The sequence below is a fragment of the Talpa occidentalis genome, unplaced genomic scaffold (assembly GCF_014898055.3).
Source record: "Talpa occidentalis isolate TD23 unplaced genomic scaffold, MPIMG_talOcc4v2.1 talOcc4.9, whole genome shotgun sequence".
Taxonomy (NCBI): Eukaryota; Metazoa; Chordata; class Mammalia; order Eulipotyphla; family Talpidae; genus Talpa; species Talpa occidentalis.
The window spans coordinates 79,587,037-79,602,569 of NW_023605305.1; the positions used below are offsets into that span (position 1 = coordinate 79,587,037).

Consider the following 15,533-nt stretch of genomic DNA (forward strand, 5'->3'; position numbering starts at 1 on the left):
GCCTCTCCTGCCTCCTCTGCGCCCGGTGAGTATCTACAGGGGTCACAGCCTCAGCTGGGAGTGCTGGGAAGACAGACTCAGACCCGGTTGGATCCAGCTGAAAGCGCCCCACAGGGGCAGCAGTGGGGAGGGTGTGCTGAGGAAGGACATGGAGGACCTGTCTGGGTCTATGAACTCCTAAAGCCACAGGTCCTCCTTCCCAGTCCTGCTCTGAGCATGTTGTCAGGGCACACAGGATCCATCTGATACCCAGGAGCAGCTTTGTGCACATGGATGTCCATCTCTCGTGTTCCCATTTCTCTGCACAGGTCCTGACTTAGAAAGCGGCCTGGTCAGGGGATGTGCTTGACAAAACTCTTGAAGATGAGAACTTGATTGAGACATATTCTTTGTCTTTGTCCAGGCTCACCCTCCTCCCACCACGATGTCCTGCCAGCAGAACCAGCAGCAGTGCCAGCCCCCACCCAAGTGCCCAGCACCCAAGTGCCTCACACCCAAAGGCCCCACACCCAAGTGCCCCTCCAAGAGCCCAGCACAGTGCTTGCCTCTGGCCTCCTCGGGCTGTGCGCTCAGCTCCGGGGGCTGCCATGGCCCCAGCTCTGGGGCTGGCTGCTGCCTGAGCTCCCACGGGGGCCATAGGTCCCATGGGTGCAGGCGCCAGAGCTCTGGCTCCTGTGGTGCTAGTGGGCAGCAGTTGGGGGGCTCCGGCTGTGGTTCTGGGGGCTGCTGCTGACCTGGAATCCTAATTCTGAGAGGAGTTATTTCAGAATTCCAGGGCGCAGGAAAAGCCCCTGCCTGATACAGCTTTATCCAGACCCATCCTGGCATTTCCCCCTTTCATAACCCTGCCAATGATAGGAATGCCAATGGCCCACTCTGTGAAAAATAAATCTTCTCTTCCTCATTTCCATGGGTGTTTGGTTTCATTTCATTTTGCTCATCCTTGGTGGCTGGTGGCCTGGCCTGTGCCCTCTGTCTGCCCCCAGGCCCAGGGACGCCCTGCCAAGGGTGCAGGATGCTGGACTAGCCCCTGACTGAATGAGGAGGGGTCTGGCTGTGTTTTATACTGGATGGTGATCCCGGGGATGAGGGAGCATTGGGCAGGTCCTGCCACCACCAGAACCAGGGTGAGTGACCTACGAAGGTGGGTGGGTGCCCCTCTCACAGTGCCTCCCGGACTCAGCTTCTGGCATCCCATCAAGAAACAGAGACTACATAGTAACAAATAATCAAAAACTAGGCACAAGGCAGGTTTTTTTTTAATTCTTTTTTTTTTAAGATTTATTTATTTATGCATACAAGAGCTAGGGTACAGGCCAGAGATGGGGGGAGAGAGGATTCACCAGAGACAGAGTGGGAAATAGAACAGGCAGACTGACTGAAATACACTGCTGAGGGGAGCAGCGGGCAAGACAGGAGAGGTCTGCTGCACCATATGAGTAGCTCCCTGGCTGTCCTAGGATCAAACTCGTGCTGCAGAGGCTGCGGATTGCTTCATAATGCAGTGCTTAACCACTTGTGCCACCAGGGAGGTCCACAAGGCAGTTTTTGACACAGAGAAACACCCCTCGTTGGAACATTTGCAATATGCAATGTGGTATTTGCTATATAACAATTCTCACTCATTTTAGATATCATTCACATCTAATGGGTCAAGGCCATGGATGCTGCTAAATATGCTACCAAGCACAGCAAAGATACAACGCTTCCCCCCAACAGAGATTATCTGATCCCAAATGCCAATAGCACCAGGGATGAAAAATCCAGAGCAGATGAACAAGTGAGGGAAAGGAAGATAAGACACCAGGGAGGATAGACAATTCCACTGACTTAGTAAGATACCACAGGGAGGTAGAGGTGGGTTCTGGGAGGAGACAGGGGCAAAAGCAGTAAAGCAAAGGAGTTAACAAGTTAGAGGGAGAGATGGGGCTGAGAGTTTAGGAAATGTGATAATTTGACAAGTGTGAATTAGAAGACAATTAGAAAAAAGGGGAACACCGAACATGTTTCTACGATTTTAAATTGGTATAACTGCAAGATCAAACTTTATTAGTGCTTATAATGTGCTGGGATCCCCTGCGTGACTGATGAACTTACTCAGTTTTCTAAACAATGGGTTTTGGTCACAATCTCCAATAGACACAATTCTGAACATAGCAATCCCAATGTTGAAATCCCAAAAGATCCAAATTCCTTGTCTGAAAACCCAAAAAACACATCCTGGAAGATAAACATCACACACAAAAAAGTCTCAGTTGGAAAATAATAATTAAAAATTGCCTAAAAATCATGCATTTACATTTTTAAAAGGAATTTATTTCAGAAACATGACAGCACTTCATACACATCATTTTACAATAAAATGCATGTAAGGAGAAATTTTATCTTTCACAATGCAGATATACAGAAAGGACACCTTTTCTTTTATTGAAGAAGAGTCACCATTCTACATACACCATGCTTACAAAAAGTCAATTTTCATGGAGTAAAATTTGCAAAACATGAATTAAATAACTTAAAATTCCATAAAAGCCTTTCCAGAAGTTTTATCTATGGTATTGAAAATGATATGAAGATGTAATATATAACAATGAATTATAGAAAAATGTAATGAATTATAGAATACATTACTTAAAATTTTAAAATAGTGGGGAAAATTAAAAAATGAAATAGAAAATTAGACATGGGAAAAAGTAAACTGTGGTAATGTTTATGGGCAATTGCATGAAGTACCCCATATCAGCTGACTGATTTAACTGTCATTAATGTATTTTGAAATCTTGCATCTCAAAAAATAGCTGCTTTTTGTCTTTTAGGGAATGACTATCCTCAGAGAATACACCATTTTTCTTTTACACGTAGTCTACTCTTTTCGTCATTCGTCATTCGTCTATGACTCACCAGCTTGTGCAGGGCCTGCTACATTTTGTCATCTTCTGGGCCATGTTTCTAAGCTGTTTTTTGGCACCATAAATCCTTTCCACGTGCCCTCATCCACAGACCACAGGTCGGTGGAAACAAGTCTGGATCGAACAGCAGGCGTCTCCTAGCCTTCTGCGCATGCACCAGTCAGGAACCGGTCGGTCGGAGCGCCACTGTAGCATCAGTCCAATGTAGCTTTAATTCATTAAAATCTCCTGAATTTCATCATCTGGGGGGGATGCTAGTGCAGACAATTCACTTTTAAACCGAAGTTTTAGTTGTTGCTGTATTGTATGGCCAATTGGCTCATCTCAATTTTCTGCCGAATTCATTGTGTTATAGGACAGGGAGAGGGGCAGCCCAAACCCCGCAAACCTGCCTATTCTAAATGGGGTCTGCCATCCGCCGCATCAACACAAAACATATGACTTTAATGGGAAGGAACTTTAATAAAACTAGGAAACAATACAGGTAAGGCAAAGAGTCTAGTTTCTAAATGAAGCACCCAAAGATACCCATCCCCTCGTGGGTAAAAGTCCATCCATATGGGAATGGCCCAGAACAAGGCCCCAAAGCCTGCTGCAAGTCTAAAGCATCTTCCAGTGGGGACCCACAGAAAAGGGCCAGAAACTACCAGACAAGCCCGGAAGGAAAAGAGCAAAATCAACATCAAGATAAAAGCTGCCATTGTCACCTAGTCCATGACCAAAAAACAAGTGCAGTTTCTTTACGTGTCTCTAGGCTCCATGCACCTCCTCCAGGTCTCCTAGCTCCATCCTTCTTCCTTCCTCAGTCCCTTCTGCCGCTTCTCCTCTTCCTGCTCAGCTCCACCCTCCCTTGGGTGGGGCAGGGAAACTCCCCCTTTCCTGGGGACCACCCTGTTACAATTGGACTAAATAGAAAACACAAACTCTATTAGCTAAGATTAAAATTCGCATTTAGTAGCCTTTATCATACTTAATACCATATTTTTCATCATGGTTTGGGAACCAATTGAAAGTGATTTTCTTCTGCAAAATCCAACAAATCTCAACTGAGCATTTATGAAGTGCTTCCTTTTTTCCCAGTCATTAATACGTTAATGAACAGAGAAGTGCTAGAATTTTCAGATCCAACAGGGGCATGAACTTAAATAGTTGATAAAAAAAAAAGTTGGGACAGTTTTTAAAGTGTCATCCTTTACTGAAGCCTGAACTAGTTTTCCCATGTTAGATGCATAGAATAACTGTCTTCTGGACACTCAAATTCCTCTCCAAGAACAGCACACTGTGTAATGTGTGTGGCGACATGGAAGCTCTATGCCAGCAAGTGTCTTCAATTCAGAGGCTGTTCAACTTGTCCACTGGTTCCTACTCTTTAACAAAGGACATCGTTTGAAGGCAGGGACAGCACTATGTGCCAAGGGGCAGAAGGCCTACATGATTGAATAATCTGACAGGTTTTGATTTCTTGTATTTTCCCCGGTGTTTTCACTTGTTCTTGGCATTCAGAGTGTCAATATTCAGGATTTTGATCTTCTGGGATTATGATTTTCAGGATTTGAGGCTTTAGGGTTTTTTGATGCCTCAGGATTTCAGCATTTGGTATCAAGGCTTTTGGGACTGTGCCCTTTAGGGTTACAATCAGCACCACACTCCCCAAGGGCCAGAGCAGTATAGAGTCATAAAGGAAATACAATGTAAGTCCAGCATAGATAGGCTCATGGGAAGTCAAAGTCACCCCCACCATGTGAGACTTCACTCAGCCTCATGGAAGGGGCTGGTGGCCCAGAGGCACGCATCTCCCAGATTGGGCAGAACCACACACGGTACAGGAGCTGAGGGGCTCTGCTGCATGGAGCATGGCTGCAATACTGGACCACATTGTAAATGCTCATCCACTTCCAGAGAAGCTAGACTCAGACTTGAAGAAATCTAGCCTCTCACACGCCAAGACTGTAGACTGAGACTTGGGGGCTCAGAAGCACCTGTTGTTGCCCACTGGAAAGTTTTATCTCAAACTTGTGACTGCTAATAGTACGCATTTTCCTTTTGGTGGTAAAAACGTCCTGGAATTAGATAGTGATGCTGGTTGCATTTGTGAATATACTAACACCCAACCAATTGTACATTTTAAAAGTGTGGATTTTATGGTATGTTGTAGTGCCAGGAAGGCACAGAGCTGGTTCTCTCTGATCTGAGCAGACGGCTAGAGTCCTGGAGCCCTTGGTGGCTTTTTCAGGCTTTTATTGAGCTTTTACATGTAGTGCAGCAACCAGGTACACGGCAGGAAGGGGTGCCACGGAGGCCAGGAGGCCAATACACCTATCAGCCCCCGTGAATCTTCAGTCTTTTCTGGGATCTCTGGCGTTCTCTCTCCTTTTCTCTCTCCTGTTCTCACTCCTGCATTTGCTTCTCTTGGTGAAAATATATATATATATATATATATATATGTATATATATATATATATATATACACACACACACACACACACACTGCAGTCATGGCCCACAGAACTAAACAATACAACTTATAACAATGTAACAAAATGCAGGTTCCCACCATCAGGCATGCAATCTTAATGGCTGGAGGGCAGAAAAGCCTGACAATTATTTATCCTACAATCCACCCCCTCAGGGTTTTCTGCTATACAGTCTACATATAAATTAAATACAATTTTCCCTTAACAAATATAAACACTGCAGTCATGGCCCACAAAAGAAAATAGAATACAACTGAATATATAATGATGAAACAATACAACAGAACACAAATAAGCCCAGGCAAGGCACCAACCTAGTGGCAAAAGACAATTATTGGCACTAACAGCTCCACCACTTCTGCTCCTGAAGGCACTGCTCATACAAGGGGGGAGAACCACTCAAGCATCTGCCGTCACACACCAGGAGCCATCAGGCTTCCTGGCCTTCTCTGGCTGTGGTCTCGGCCACAAGCCACACACCACATCCACCCCCAGGATGCACTCACTCTTTCATTGGAGATTCTGTGCTTTGGGGGTAATCACCCAATCCTTGGGGTTTTCTGTCTGCGGCCACTCCAACACTAGGCTTTCACAGCCACCAATGTGACACGCAGACCCCTGCACTCAGGCCAGCCCATTGCACAAGCACATGGGTTGGGGACTGATGGATACAAGCTTCACATGCGGCCTCTCTTGCATCCCCTCTTTGGCTATGGGCTCCACCACAAGCCAAGTTCCCCACCCGTCCCCCAAGGACAGGTTCCTCAGCTCCTCACCCTTATTCAACAATGAACAGGGCATCACCCACAGGTGATTTTAAGAGACTCACTGACCTCCTTTAATATAGGTAGGCTGCTTAACAGCAGCTCAGGGTTTCCCAATCTCAGCACCAGCATTGCCTTTCTAAATTGGCTCTTTTTGATACATCTTCTCTGTCTGGCTGCAGAGAACTTGGCGAGGGCTTTCCCCTCAGCCAACCGAGGGCTCTTCTCAGGCCTGCCCCTTCCTCTAGTCTGGCCATTGCCTCTCCAGGCTGTGGCCCTAGGATTACTGGGCAGTACACAAGTCAGTTTTTGGCCGCTGTGACCCACTGGCCACCCCCAGATTCCCATCTCCTGGGGTGTACAAACAATACCATTCTCCTCCAGGGTCCCTGTAGTGGTAGGATGGCACCGAGCAGGTTTTCTATGATAGGAGCAGACCAGGTAAAGGAGAGTCCTGGAGCCCTCTCTGGCGTTCTCTTTTTCTCTCTCCTGTTCTCTATCCTGCTTCTGCTACTCTTGGTGAATATATATACTGCAGCCATGGCCTACAGAAGTGAATAATACAACTTATAACAATGTAACAAAATGCAGGTTCCCACCATTAGGCATACAATCCTAATGGTGGGAGGGCAGAAAAGCCTGAAAATTATTTACCCTACATATGTATATTACATTTCAAAACAAAAAGGTTTCCATCTCTCTCCTCCCATCTTACCTAAGGATGACTCAGGGGAGTGTCACCAAGTAGTGTGATTGTGGTGACAGGAGAGTCTTGATCTACATATAATTAACTCTTGTGGGTTGGGAAGAAAGGTTTACCTCTGACACATAAGCTGTATGTCTAATCAAAATACTCCCAAGTAGGTAGACCTGAGATGTTGAGTGCCTGTTGTCATAATGCCAGTGGCATTAAAAAGACAAGAACTCTCCAAGACCGTCCCTCCACACCAGCCTCTGTGTCTTTTCGGATGTCTCTTAGGGATGGGACTCCTGGCTGTGTACGCCCTTGCAGATTCCTCCTCATACTCCCTGCGAATCTGGGGAAGGGCAGCTCCTTCTCCAGGATTAAAGACTTACGAACAATATATTGTTGAGTCACCCAAGACAGGCAGGCAAGGATGGACCTGAGGGAAATCCAAGAGATGACTTGCATTCCAAGGGCAGAGACAACTCTTCACCAATCATTCCTTAGTGCTGTGAATTGAGAACTCACCAAAACCGTGACTGGGATTTCTTTTCAACTGTTACCATCAATATGACTCAAGATTTCACCAAATTGGACCAAAAGAGTTTCTCACTTGTGAAGAGTCTTGAAATAATACCAAATAAACATTCACTTCTACAGGAGGTCTGTCCCCTCCCCCCCAAATTATGTAGACCAGTGTCCCTGGGAGCAGCTGTCAACATTGCCTTGGTGTTTGCCCTGAGCTAAGCTATAAGCAACATGAGGATGGAAATGTGAGCTTCCGCCTCCCCTACTGTTTTCTGAATATAGACTCAGGAGCCTACTCCATGGTTGATGTTCCCCCAAACTTTTTGAACAAAAATATATGAAAACAGATGACTTAAGGAAATGGATGACTTTTGTATGGCCATAAGGAAGCCAGGGGCTCAGGTCAAATGTCAAATCTGTGGAAGACAGACACTGTCTCTTACCAAGACCGAAGCCCAGATGGACTTGTGAGCCTGAGTCCCTGGGGTGGCCATTGCTTGGGCTGTTCTTTCACCTAATCTGGCATTCTCCCAGAGCACAGGAGAGCACAGGGCATGCTGTTAGCACACTACTGTTAGCACACTACTGTCTTCAAACTTAACAGCCACTGCAGTAGACAGATATTCCTACTGTTCCTCCTCGTGGTGATTTTTCTAGAATAGTAACCACCTGTGAGGCCCCAGCAGTGCTGGTGAGATTGCACTGAGTCTGAAATGAAGCTGAAGGAGTAAGACCCTCATTCATGCAACTCCATCCTAGGTAACCATTTGCTCTGACCCAGGTGAATCATTCTCCAACAGATACTTCTTAGCAATAACTACATTTCAAAAAGGAAGGCATTTAAAATAGAAGAAATAATAAGGAAACTAAACCTTATTATGAGCTTTTCCACTGAAAACAAGTGAAGAATGAAAACAGTTACTATAAAAATGTATCGTTTAAAATGTCTGATAAACAAGCTGGTATATTATTTTAAAACCTGCTGTGATAAATGGGTCATGGACATTTTTCTAAGTGATAACATTTAAGTAAGTAATAATGGAATAAATATGTCTTCTAATAGGGCATTATAATTTTGATTGTGTTCTTGACAGTTATTTTTTCTTTGAAATATTACAAATATAGTATAACAAATGGTAAATTCAAATGAGAAAAATCTTCAGTTTGCATAAACAGATCAAACTGAAACTTTGGATACTGTCTGGTCTACTGAAGCTTCCTACTCATCAACAATGTACTTACCTCCACCACCCTCCTTCCCAGGAACCCCATTACTAGGTTGCTAGATGCCATGAGATCTTCTTAGGGGCCTCCAGACAGGATCTCAACTCTATTCCTTCATCCTTTACCCACTCATCTCATTCCCAAGGGCTCAAGTGACAGTAACTGGTGACATCTGAGGGGCAGGGAGCTTTGGTCATGTGCACATTGAGGGAGGCTGACGCCCCCCACATCATGACCTCCAGTCTGAGGACATTCTGCACAGTTGCCTGCAGCATTTAGCCGTGTGTGTGTGTGTGTGTGTGTGTGTGTGTGTTGATATTTTGAACTTTTTTCCTGACAGATTGCAAGCTACCCAAAAACAGAAAAGTGCCATATTCACCCACGTGTGCCTAGTTCCCAGCAAAGCCCCTGGATAGATCCTGTTTTGGGGAATGTGAGCTCAATGAAGGTTAGGGAGGAGGGACCTCCAGTAGGTGAGTGGGATGTGCGGTCACAGAGCTTCCTGGTTCCCTCGAGTCAGACATCTTGGTCATGCCCAAGAAGATGACGGATGGAAGGTCGGTCCTGGGAGGGTGCCAGGCTGTCCCCTCCCTGCATGAGAAAGCAGTCACATGCTCAGGCCCTGCATCACACCCTGCTCAGGATAAAAGGGCTCCTGCCCTGGGCTCCCCATGCACAGCCTCCTCTGGAACAGCCTCTCCTGCCTCCTCTGCACCAGGTGAGTATATACAAGGGTAACAGCCTCAGCTGGGAGTGCTGGGAACACATCTAGTCTTTTCTAGAGGGAAGCAGAGGTGACGGCTAAGAAACAAGAATACCTTACAGAGAAACTGGGGACAGTGAGCAAAGAACCTGGATGGGAAGCATCAGGGTCTATGGCACACGGGCTCCCCCCATGAGCATGTGCCTGGACATCCTCCAGGAGTCACTGCCCAGCTGGATATAGTGTTTCCAGGAAGACAGAGAGACAGGGGACCAGTTAGAAGATAGCAGCATCATTGCTAGAAGGAAGCAAAGTGAGGGAAATGTTTTGCCAGGTCAATTTAACTTGAGGTTGGTTTCCATTTTCCCCCTAAATCACAGCTCAGGAAGCAGCAGGTAGTAGGGGCCGGGGCTTTATAAAACCCTTCACAGAGGAGACACTGATGCGGAGTTTTTGCACTGACCATTTGCTTTAATTTCTTCAGGCTCACCCACCTCCTGCCACGATGTCCTGCCAACAGAACCAGCAGCAGTGCCAGCCCCCTCCCAAGTGCCCCACACCCAAATGCCCCACACCCAAGTGCCCCCCCAAGAGCCCAGCACAGTGCCTGCCTCCAGCCTCCTCAGGCTGTGCTCTCAGCTCCGGGGGCTGCCATGGCCCCAGCTCTGGGACCGGCTGCTGCCTAAGCTCCCACAGGGGCCACAGGTCCCATGGGTGCAGGCGCCAGAGCTCCAGCTCCTGTGATGGTGCCAGTGGGCAGCAGTCAGGGGGCTCTGGGGGCTGCTGCTGACCTGGACTCCTAATGCCAAGAGGAGCCATTCCAGGGGAGACCAGAATCCCAGGGACCAGGTTTTGAGTTATTCCAATGGAGGCTTCCCTGCTGTCCCAGGAGGCTCTTTCTGTCTGATGTCTAGGATCTCACAGTGGGCCTGGCCTATACCTGCCAACAACTGGGGTGCTTGTACCCCAGTCTGTGAAAAATAAAACTTTTCTACCAGCATTACTGCTCATGTGTTATTTCACTTTATCCTTCCCCCCAGTTCCTTAGCTCTGGACCAGGTAAAGCAGAACAGTGCCCTGTCCACCATGGAAGGGCTGTGGGGAGTGCTGGGGAGGAGCACAGACTGAGAGAAGGGTGCAGGCCTGTTGAGGAGGGCCTGCTCCTCTCAGTGAGGAGGGGCTCGGCTCTGGCCCTCCTTTTAAGTTCAATTATCGATCACCAGAGAGGGGGCCTGCGGGCCTGCACACAGGGCGTCGGTGCTGTTGGCACACAGACCCAGCAGCCCTGGCCTGGCCTGAAAGCATATAAGTCGGGCTGGGCAAGACTGGAGAACGAGAGCAGGCCATCTGACGAAGCCTGCAGGAAAATGTTCAGAAGTGCCTCAGACTGTCACTGTGGAACATGGACAGAGCTACACATAGTTGTGGTTGACACGCATCTGGAAGAAAGGAAAAGGGAGCAGGGATAACCAATAACACTCCTGGCTGGGCCACCAGAGATCTCGAGAAGCTAGAAGTCCTAGAAGAACATCTTTAAAATGGAGCCAAAATAGGAAGGCCCACCGGCAAAGAACAATCACTCCCGTGCATCTCATCATGGTGTGCCAAGCAGTAGCCTCGGACCTAAGAAACACAGCCTGCTTTCATTGAGTATTCCTTCTGTGCACAGCTCCAGGCACGGGGCATACAGCAGCGAACTCAAGGCATGAAGTTTTATCTCTGGGGAACTTACATTCAAATGGGTCCATGGGTGACAGTCCCTTGTGGACATGCGGGGGGCCAGCGAGGGGGCAAAGAGCAGGTGTCTGCTCAGCTGGTCTCCTGCCCTCCAGGGACGAGTGAACACTAGTGGGAGCGTAATAAGCCCAGAGAAGACACCAGCAGGCAGAATACTGATGCTTTCAGATCGATGCTCTGGTGACAACAAAAAGAGGGCACGACTGTTTGCTAGCTTCCACTCAAAAGACAACAGCTCAGGAGCGGGGACAAATTGTTGACTAAGGAGCAAGTTCTTTGCATAAGCTGCCTCTGCCCTCATGCCTTTCCCCAGCTCCCTCGCCCCCTCACTCCACAACCCAGTGATGCAACTTCTTCTCAGGGATGCTCTTTCTTCTCTTGAAAAGCACTTATTTGATCACCTAAAAAGGGACAACTACACCTTCCTATAATAGAATAATCAGGCATGTAATTTCCATCCATGTTTATAAAAACAGTAACTTGTCACCAGTATAATTAACATGTGTGATATGAAGGATTTGTGTCACTTGTAAACTGTGATGTCTAAGAGGGCAACGCATCCCTGATGTTATAATAAAGTGTGGTGGAAAAGCACCTGCTCTGCTACACTGTGAGGGACTCAGCCACAGGGAGCAAATCTTGTTCATTTCTGAATCTCTTATTTATGCCAAAATGCCCGGCATGCCACTGTATCAGCATAACACATCTTTTGAATAAATTGAGTAAAGGGATGGCAGGAGGGAGGGAGAAAGCAAGGGAGGACGGATGAAAAAGTTAGAATGACTCCGGGAAGGCTGTAGCGTAGGTGTTCAAAGTCTTATAACCTTTCTTTTTTTTTTTTTTTAAGATTTATTTTTTATTTATACAAGGGCAGGGGTACAGGCCTGATGCACAGGAGAGTGAAAGGATTCACCAGAGACAGAGTGGGGAACAGAACAGACAGACTGATGAAATACACTGCTGAGGGGAGCAGCGGGTGCCACAGGAGAGGTCCGGGGCGCCATGTGGGACCCTTGCCAGCAGGCCGGGATCGAACTTGCAGATGGCTTCACAGGACTGCGCTCAAGCGCCTGCGCCACCAGGGAGACCCCTTACAACTTTTCTTATAGAAACTCTTGACACTTTCCCAGGAAGATGTGGGGGATCTAGGAATGGACATTACATGGAGTTCAGTTAGTTCAATAAGGTAAAGAAGAAAGGAAAGGAGGGAAGAAAGGAGAGAGGGAGGAAGAAAGGGAAACAAGGTAAGAGGGAGGGAGGGAGGGAAAATAAAAGAAAAAATGAGAAATGACAAGTGCACAGAAAGAGGACAGGCGTTTGCACAGCTAGGGGCTTTCCGAATCCCTCCCACCAGGAAAACTCCTACCCCTTTCCCTTCCCTTCCAGACCACCATGACCCTGGAGCCCCCAGAGAGTGTGTGGAGGGACCACACTTCCCATGATGCTTGCCTTGGCCAGACACCAGGGGACCCTGAGAACTCAGGATCTGTCATTCGGTGCCCTCTGGCTGAGGGTGCAGACAAAAGTCCTTCAGGCCCTTGGTGGATGTCTACCTTCTCTCCACAGTCAGAAGCTGTGAGAAAATATGATGCAGGGGATCAAGAGATAAAGGAGGCAGCAGTGGGTGTTGAGACTGGAGAGGTCACCGCTTGTTATATGGGGGGACAGGCAAGCAGCGCGTGCACAGTCGCCCCTCCAAGTCCCTGTTGTCTCTCCTCCATCTCACAGGACTTAATCTCCTAAAAAGTTCCTCCAGAAGCTCTAAGCTGTTCCAGGCACCTCAAATCTTCAAACTTCACCCCCATCCCTCGTACTCCTTGGCCGCCCTTCCTACATGCCTTAAGGCAAAGGCCTTTGTGAACAAAGGTCTCTTTCTCACAGCACCACCACTTCCTGCATGTTGGTCCTTTGCACACCCCCTCCCTCAGCACTCCTAGACCCTACACTGACCTTCAGGAATGTTGGCATCCAGAGCAATGCCAAAGAGAGAGAGAGACTTATTTCTGATCACCCACTGGTGACCCATAGGTGCTGAGGGGAGGTTTTAGAACACAAGCTTTTCAGGGTTGATACCTTACGCAGCATTTCACAGCTTCTTTGACCATGAAACATAAATTTCTTGGAGTAACAGTTAACACCAAGAAGGAAGGTTCTAAACACAGTGAGGGACCATGACCCAAGTCTTGGCTGCACCACTGATTGACAGATAGTTCTGATAGATGGAAAGACCCCAGAGAAGTCCTTAGGACAGATGCTCAGGGGCATGCTAAGCACTTTATTGAACAACCTGGAATCAGTTTGTTACAAGAAGAAATGGTTCTGTTTTCGGTGCTGTGTTCAGTCTCTCATTGCTCTCTCAGGCAGGGCCCATGTCCATTTCCAGGGTTCAAAAAGCCAGTGCAGCTTAATAGAACCTAGCATAAAATTTCCATGTTCAAGGCTCCTCTCCCCCAGCACTGTCCATTAGGAAGGGGAAGTCAGCACACACCCCACTCTGAGGAAGCACACACCCCACTCTTACTCTGTCAGATTTCCAGTGTTCACCCTGGAATAGGCAGCGGGTACAGGAGCCACAGTGGCTTTTCTGAAAAAGCTCTTGGGGATGAGTTTGAGCCTCTCTAGTTTATTTTATTTTATTAATAAATTAAATTTTATTTTTAAACAGGAGTGCTGAGATCCAATTATTTCCAGCTTCAGCACTTTAACTAAACTCCCAACATAGCAAGAAAAACCCGAACTTCCCCTAAATCCAGGATCTTTCTGGAACATTATAGATAGGGGCTATATATCTCAAAATGTAAAATCACTATCTGAAGGGGAATTAGAAACCTAAGAAAAAGAATGGGAGTGACTTTAAATCTGAAGACCAGATGGCATTTTCACACTCTCACACCATCTTCCTGAGAATGACTCAGCTGCTCCCACATGCTTGCTAACGGCTTGGGTAATGGGGCAGTCCTGAACCAAGAGGGGTCCATGTTTTGCATAAATGGCAGTTTTTCTTTGTGCAGCTCACCATTTATAGTCACACATCACTTAATGACATTCCCATCATAAGCAGACAGAACTTACATACACAGTGGTGGTTCCCCCCAACCCTGCCGTGAAGCCTGGGGGTGCAGGAGCCTGTACCCCTCAGCCTGTGTGAGTGAGCACTGTGATGTACAATGACAACATCACCATGTGAGGAGCTTCTCAGAATGCACCCCTGCTATAGAGCAAGACGGAACTATATTTATCATGCACATGGCCTGACTCCAAGGAACACAGCGTGAGCTTCTGTGTGCCTGTTGCCTCATCCTACCAATACTACCAAGCCATGGAGTCACCCAGGATTTGTCCAGCCAGGCAGGCCTCCACCCAGGGAGCCAGAGTGCTGAGGATGGTGCCCCCTGATAGAGTGGAGCCTGGGAGAGGCATCCCCAAACTCAGGCCAGGTGCCAGACTGTGGTCCTCCAGCCCTTCCTCTGTCCTCATAGGAAATATATTCAGCCTCAGGCCTGCGGTGCTCCTGCTCTGATGAGAAATGGAAGGACTGACAGCTGGGAGGCGCTCAGGAAGGAGGGGAGTCTGAAGAATAGCATCCCCAGGAGGTATGTGGAGCTTCCTAAGGCCCGGCAGGCCAGGACCCCCTGAACTTCACAGAGAGAGAGGAGGCTCCACACTTATAGATCTGGGATGTCTAATGACTTCGGAACTTCCTTCCCAATTGTCTCTCAATAAGTAGAGATTTCACGCCTAAGAAACAAAAAAATACCCATTTCAAAAGGCAATTTCAGTCCTACCATCCAGGCACTGTGAGAGAGTACCTGTTCTGAAGGGTGTCTTTCTAGTGCAGGCTTTAATGAAAGAATTCTCAACAAGATGAGTAAAAGGGCTTCTCAACTATAGTTCTGGGATGATTCTGGAAATACCTTCCAGCAGAACAGGAGCCACCTGGTAGGAGGCAGGAGAGGTTGGTGAGGCTGTGAGTGCCTGCACACACACACACACATACACACACACACACACCCCGAGCACACGCAGAGCCTCCTCTGTTTCCTGTGCTCCCACTGGCAGCTTGAAATAAGGCACAGCACTGCCATGTTCTCAATGCCTGGAAGAATGGGAAGGTAAAAATTGCGTCCTCTTGTAATAAACATTATTTAAATATGGGTTAAGTTTTGTTATAGTCCTGCCCGTGTTTTACTTTAAAAAAACATACAGCAAAATATATTTATTTTAATATTAGAGATTAAGTGAATAAGGCATTCACCCCTAAAATTTAAGTGAAACTCACAGGAGACTTGGCATTTAGCTGGCAGTACATTCAGTTATCATTCACATCTGCGGAACTCACTTGACTAGTTCAAGCAAATGAATGAGCCACTCCTGACTCCAGATTTTTAAGGTCTTCAAGATCAACACACATTCCCTGGGATCTTGAGAGAAATATTATTTGTAATATGTTCATGGTGATCTTTGTCAGTTCAATTATTGTGTTTATCCTTCTCTATACCTGCCCTTGGA

The 15,533-nt window shown here is 47.2% G+C and overlaps 1 protein-coding gene across 1 annotated transcript; it reads left to right on the top strand.

The window, feature by feature from the left end:
- Positions 1 to 424: 424 nt before the first annotated feature.
- LOC119235113 (late cornified envelope protein 3C-like) lies at positions 425 to 733 on the top strand. The gene has a single exon (XM_037498200.1). It carries the CDS (start codon positions 425 to 427, stop codon positions 731 to 733), a length of 309 nt encoding a protein of 102 aa, XP_037354097.1.
- The last annotated feature ends 14,800 nt before the right edge of the window (positions 734 to 15,533 follow it).

Excerpts from the sequence above, each read along its gene's own strand:
- LOC119235113 (XM_037498200.1), top strand. The coding sequence starts at position 425 with ATGTCCTGCCAGCAGAACCAGCAGCAGTGCCAGCCCCCACCCAAGTGC.